This window comes from Lontra canadensis, unplaced genomic scaffold (assembly GCF_010015895.1).
Source record: "Lontra canadensis isolate GAN:19392208 unplaced genomic scaffold, GSC_riverotter_1.0 scaffold46, whole genome shotgun sequence".
Classification (NCBI taxonomy): domain Eukaryota; kingdom Metazoa; phylum Chordata; class Mammalia; order Carnivora; family Mustelidae; genus Lontra; species Lontra canadensis.
In genome coordinates, this window is record NW_022631040.1 from 15501804 (window position 1) to 15507803 (window position 6000).

The following is a 6000-nucleotide window of genomic DNA, read 5'->3' on the forward strand; positions in this document are numbered from 1 at the left end:
GCACAAAACCTCTCTCTGAATAAATAAATAAAATAAAATAAAACAAAGTCAAAGATTTATTTTAAATGCCTAACTGACTTTTCCACTTCTTTCTCATTTATTTACCTTCTGGTTTTCATTCCCTATAGTTTAAATATACACGTGTATATATGTGTATGTATGTGTGGAGGTATGTGCGGACACATACATGGACACACACACACACACACAGACACACACATACCTCGTTTTCTGTTCCCTGAGCACAAAGAAAAAGAACACAACCTTTTTTTTGCCTAGTTCTCAGGTTGGAAGAAAAGAAGTTTAAATTTTTTAAAGTGCCCGGACCGCATATAGCCAGTCCTCCACAAATGTCTGTGGAAGGACAAAAGAAGCACAAAGAAAGTATAAATAAGACATAGAAACTCAAGGAACTGAGTGTTCAGCTTAGAGAAGAGAAGATGAAGGGATAAAGACAGTGGTCCTTCAGGGGCGCCTGGGGGGCTCAGTCAGTTAAGCGACTGCCTTAGGCTCCGGTCATGATCCTGGGATCCTGGGGTCCTGGGATGGACTCCCGCATGGGGAAATCCCTGCTCAGCAGGGAGTCTGCTTCTTCCTCTCCCTCTGCTGCTCCCCCTACTCATGCTCTATCAATCAAATAAATAAATAAATAAATAAATAAATAAATAAATAATTTTTTAAAGAAAAGACCGTGGTCTTCAAGTATTTGAGCAGCCGTCATGCAGAAGATCAAAGGATTCGTTTTGCACAATGTCCAGGGGGAGACCTCAGAGAGATGAGCTTAAGTTCCCCTGAGGGACAGTCCATCAGGACAAAAAACAGCCTGTTTTATGTGTATAATATCCTAACGACTTTCAGTTAAATAATACTTATCTCGAAGGCTCCTTAATTTAAGATAGAAAAGTTCTGTGCTCTTGCTACCAATTTCTAGGAGGATTTAGACAAAATCTAGCTGACATTCGCCAGTCCTGTTGGAGCCTGCTGAAGTGGGAAGTCCCCTCGCTGGGGAGGAGTTTAAAATTGGACCCTTTCTGACTGTAATTCTAGAACTATTAATGTCCTCTCTTCCAGATAACCCCCAAACAAGTTTAAAAGCTTTGCCTAAAAAAACAAAAAGCAAATAAATACAATAAATGCTTGTTTTATGAGCTTCTATGTATAATTTTTTAGTAATTAATTTCTAGTTCCTTATGGAATATCTATTGGACCCCATCTGGAAAGAGGCTTTCCTTCTGCATTGGTGAAACCATCCAGGTCCATCCCACCACCAACACACACACACACACATACACAGGCAGGGACCAGATTTCCCCACGCAATGCGGTAAAGCCTCTGCTCTCTCGGAGGTCTCATTCCCACCAGGAAGGAAGAAACTGTAATTAAATTCACATCATCACTGGTATTTCCAATGAACTTTCCTTTGCCCAACTAAGACCAGATCAGTTATAAGAATTTTTTTTTTTTTAACCAGGAGCTTAATTTGTGAAAACCATCCCATTCATTCCTTCTTCTGGGCCTCAGATTTGCCATCTTTAAGATGGGGTGAGATCTGTTTGTCCCCGGAACCTACTTCACAGAGTTGGTTACACAGATCAAATGAGGACGCGAACACTAATGGAAACCTTCTAGTGCTACCAATCACAGGTGGGGATTGTTTTCCAGGTAAATTTTAAAAATAACTACAAAAGCAGCAGTGAATTTTGTTTTTTAATTACTTAGACAAGAATTACATGAATACAGCCTGCTTGACTTTTTCTTAAAAAGCAATGTAAGGTCTCAGATCCAATGATTTTCAATTTTCTTCTTGGGGTTGACAAGCTGATGGACTCATAGCATGACCTTAGAGATAAAAAAGGCCCCGGAGGTCTGCCAACTTACAGTGAAAACCCAGATGACTGCATACACTGTGTCCTATCATGTGCTTTTGAAGGAGCCCTTCAACTACCTCCTACCTTCGTGTGTCTCCTACCGAGGTCCCTAAGTCCTGATAGTGGCCCCCTGCCTCTCCAGCGGCCCCCTGCCTGCCTCATGAGTCATCTTCTCCCTTTCAAAGTGCCCACAGAGTTCGACAAGGGCTTCTGAGTCCTCCTTCTCCTCACCATCATCTCCTGCCTGGGTATCATTCATCAACCGAATAAAAAGCCCAGACGAGGAAACAAAGCATTTGATGTGGTTAATTAAGAGCATGGAAGCCATGTAACCTTTAGGGGGAGGATGAGGAGTGGGAGGAAAACCCATGGAAGGTTTTTACAGTTATTGGAAAGCCAGTTTCTCAAAACATTGGCCTGGGCACGAGACGATACGTGGGGAATGTGATTTAGTTTCTTTCTCTCCCAGACTACGTGAAGACAGTGGCCTTACCATTGACCGAATTTCTTCGCCATCTTAGGTAAATTTAAATTAAAATGACCTGAGGGTACCTTCTATCTCCAAATAGGTTCCCCCCGCTACACACACACCTGGAGCTGGAAGACAGCAAGTCCTAATTAACAGAGGACATCAGCAGCAAAAACAATTGTCTGTGACATGGCCCCGCAGACCAGACCCCAGGGAAGGGCTTGCAGAGGTGGTACCCTTAACACTGGTCTCCTTAGCGCTGTGTTGGTAGTAGTAAAGACTAAGAAAAGGAAACAATCTCTGGCTGATAAAATATCTCCCACTGGTTGAGCTCAGAGGCAACTGAAAAGAAGAGTGGCACCTCTAGGGGATCACCCAGCCAGACCATCAGGGATTAAGGGAACTAATGTCTTGGATAGGAACTAGCCAGAACCCACCCTATAGAGAAGACACAGAAACCCTCCTCTTCCTGCGAGCCCCTCTGTCTTTCTCCTAACAGGTGCCAGACAACCGGTTGCTTTAATGCCCCCTTTTAACCCCTCCCCCCAAAAAAACATAATAAGCTTTGAGAGGAATAACCCAATTCAACAACCCCCATCTCTCACTTTCTGACAACAGACTTGATCACAGAAATATTCTTTAAGAAATAGTTACTTGGGGCACCTAGGTGGCTCAGTTGGTTAAGCAACTGCCTTCGGCTCAGGTCATGATCCCGGAGTACTGGGATCGAGTCCTGCATCGGGCTCCCAGCTCCACGGGGAGTCTGCTTCTCCCTCTGACCTTCTGCCCTCTCATGCTCTCTCTCATTCTTTCTTTCTCAAATAAATAAATAAAATCTTAAAAAAAAAAAGAAATAGTTATTTTGTTCCAATAGTGATTAGTATATACATCGGCTAATGAAAACCAACAGATCGCAAACACAGCTTAATGGATGGCAGGGATAAAGTCCCCTTCCCTCTAGATGGCCTCTGGCAGTGGGACGATTGTCCTGGTATTTTTCACCCGAGGCCCTGGCTACCAGCTCATGTTCTCAACGAGGACTGTGAAGAAGGCCAACAGCTCTGCTCATCAAAAATGCAATTTCCCATACACAGAGGCAATAGCACAAAACTGTTTTCTTTCATTGCCAAATGAATTGTGTTTGGTAATCTGAAAGCATCATAAACCGGAGAGATACAGTCCCCAAAAGGATCAGGCATTAGATACGGGCTGCGATGCAGAGAGAGCCCTGGGTGGGTACAAACGGGATGGTTGCTCCGGGAACCCGGGCAAAGGGGGCAGATCCTGGGACCTGAGTTCATAATCTGACCCTGGGGTCTGCCTTGTGGATTGCTCGTTATGTTCCACCAGACCATTTCCTCGCCCTCTAGAAACAGATGCATCCGTGTGCGGTAAACAGCTTCGCTGGTAACTCCCCTTGCACTCACACTTCCTGTGTAAGGAAGCCACAGCGGTTCCCCCAGACCAACCACAAGCAGCCAGCAGGCCTGCCGCGAATGACCTCACGCTGGAGGGAAAGAGCACGGCTTCGCACAGACGTCCCTGTAGCCATCGTCACGGAGGCTTTCTGTAAAATGGGCCAGTACTGCTGAATGGATGGGGCTGTGGGTGAACTGAAGGGCAAAATATCTATGTGAACTACCTACTTTAAATTCTTTGTCTCCTTTCCATGATTGGACCCTACTCCTCCTATCTGTCTTACTCTGTTTGAGCTGCTATAACGAAAATGCCCCAGACCGGTAGCCATCAGTCTACAAACGAGAAATTCCCTCCTTACCCTTCTGGAGGTTGAAAAGTCCCAGAGCAGGGTGCCAGGGGACTTGACGTCTCATGGGAGCCTGCTTCTGGGTCACAGAGGGATGGCCGTCTTTCTGCTCAGTCCTCGCAAGCAGAAGCGGCGAGGGAATGCTCTACTAACTCCATCCATGGGGGTTCCACCCCCTTGACCTCATCTTCTCCCAAAGGTCGCACCCCCATAGACCATCTCACTGATGATTAGGTTTCAACACAGGACCGTTGCGGGGCACAGACATTCCGTCTACAGCGTCATCTTAATCTACGGCTAAGCCAACCCAAATCCCGCACAACAGGCAGGCCCCCTTCCTCGCCGTCACTCCCTTCCTATGCAGAAGTAATTCCTGACTCTGATAACCTTCTGAGAGCTGGCCACTGCCTCCCCCCACCATCACCCCTGTGCCTCCCCCCAATTGGCTCATCCCACCCTGCCCCTTCTCAACGAAGCCAACTCTAATTACCACGAACTCGAAGCCACTGCTTTTGTCTCTGAGATATCACTGTACTTTCAATCCACGACATCTAATTACAACTTTCCTGAACATTATTGTCTGCAGTCTATGTAATGTCGTCTTCTCTCCTGAGCCCCAGAAGCTCCCCTAAGGCAGATATTGCTTCTTACACTTTTGTTTTTTGCAGACCTCACAGCACCTTAAAGACTGTCAGTAAATGGTGCAAATGAATGCACTTTGTAAATAGAAGGCAGTACATGCATGGAAGAGATTCTTCCTTGCCATGAGCCAGGAAGGCTTGGTTACTATTGATGCTGAGACCTTAGCAGTACCTTCCAGATGGGGAAAGGGTGGATGGACACTCGGCCAAGAATCCTGATGGGTGTGACCATGATCAGAGGAGGCTGACACAACAGCCTCCTGCAAAAGCAAAAGACATCCAGGCCGTCTGCTATGGGGACAGGGGGCTCTGGGGCAGCAAGTCCATTTACAGGCAGACCTCAACCTCTGGCTTAAGGTCACCGTTGAAGCCTTGAGGAAAGGAACACTCAGCAGTTATAGGGAGCGAGTCAGGCGAGGCTCTTGGAAAACAACGACGAAGCCAACACGTAGGAAGCAGGACAGTTAAAACAAAACAAAACAAAAACAAAACCTCACCATCACGTGGCAGGCAAATCGAGGGGCCAGGATTTGAACCCAGGCAGCCCCACTCCAGAGGCGATCCTCTTAAAACCCTTCCCTGTAACCCATTTCAGGACCTCGTGTCAGAGCCCCAGAAGTCCTTGAGACAACCCCACACCCCCGGCAGCCCTGCTCCAGGGCCGGCGATGCCAGATCCTCTGGAGTTTGGGAATCACCCACCTTCAGCCGGGTGCTCTCGCCTCTACCTCCAAATACTCTTTGCCTGCCCTCTCAGTTGGACCTTTGGACCCACCTGGATTTGATGTTCATTTCATATTTTTGTTCGTCCTCGGTTCCCTTCTCAGTTGGTCTAGAGCCAGCCCTACTCTGCTTCGACGATAAAAATCCAGTACCTCAAGGGATCTGCTTGTTCAGGAAGGAATCTGAAAGCAGAGAAGGCTTCGCAAGTGGAAACCCAGGCAGTTGGCGGGGCAAATACAGCATGGTTATAAAAACACTTCATGGGCCCATGGAGGCCTGGGTTTATCGCAGGCAATACAGAGAATGACCTGTGGCAGCACAGAGGATGCAAAACCCCTCCCTTTCCTTCTTGCTCCCCTCTGTGCAGAGAGCGACTGAGATCCAGCCTTCCTCTATCAAGGTGGGCTCCAGTACGGCCATGAGGGGACCCCATCTGCAGACTGCACCAGTCAGGCCAGATGGAAACAGCACAGCCCTACCAGCAGGGCCTGACTGGGGCGGAGGGGATAGGGGTCCCTCTGAGGGAGAAGGGATA

The 6000-nt window shown here is 47.3% G+C and overlaps 1 protein-coding gene across 3 annotated transcripts in view; it reads right to left on the reverse strand.

Moving 5' to 3' along the window:
- Window positions 1-4199, reverse strand: part of PBX1 (PBX homeobox 1) — a 167382-nt gene extending 163183 nt beyond the window's left edge. For all 3 annotated transcript variants that reach the window (XM_032872992.1, XM_032872994.1, XM_032872995.1), the window contains exon 1: window positions 4115-4199. In XM_032872992.1, coding sequence (XP_032728883.1) covers window positions 4115-4169 — 55 coding nt within the window. In that variant the 5' untranslated portion in view covers window positions 4170-4199. The remainder of the gene's footprint in view (window positions 1-4114) is intronic.
- Between the last annotated feature and the right edge of the window lie 1801 nt (window positions 4200-6000).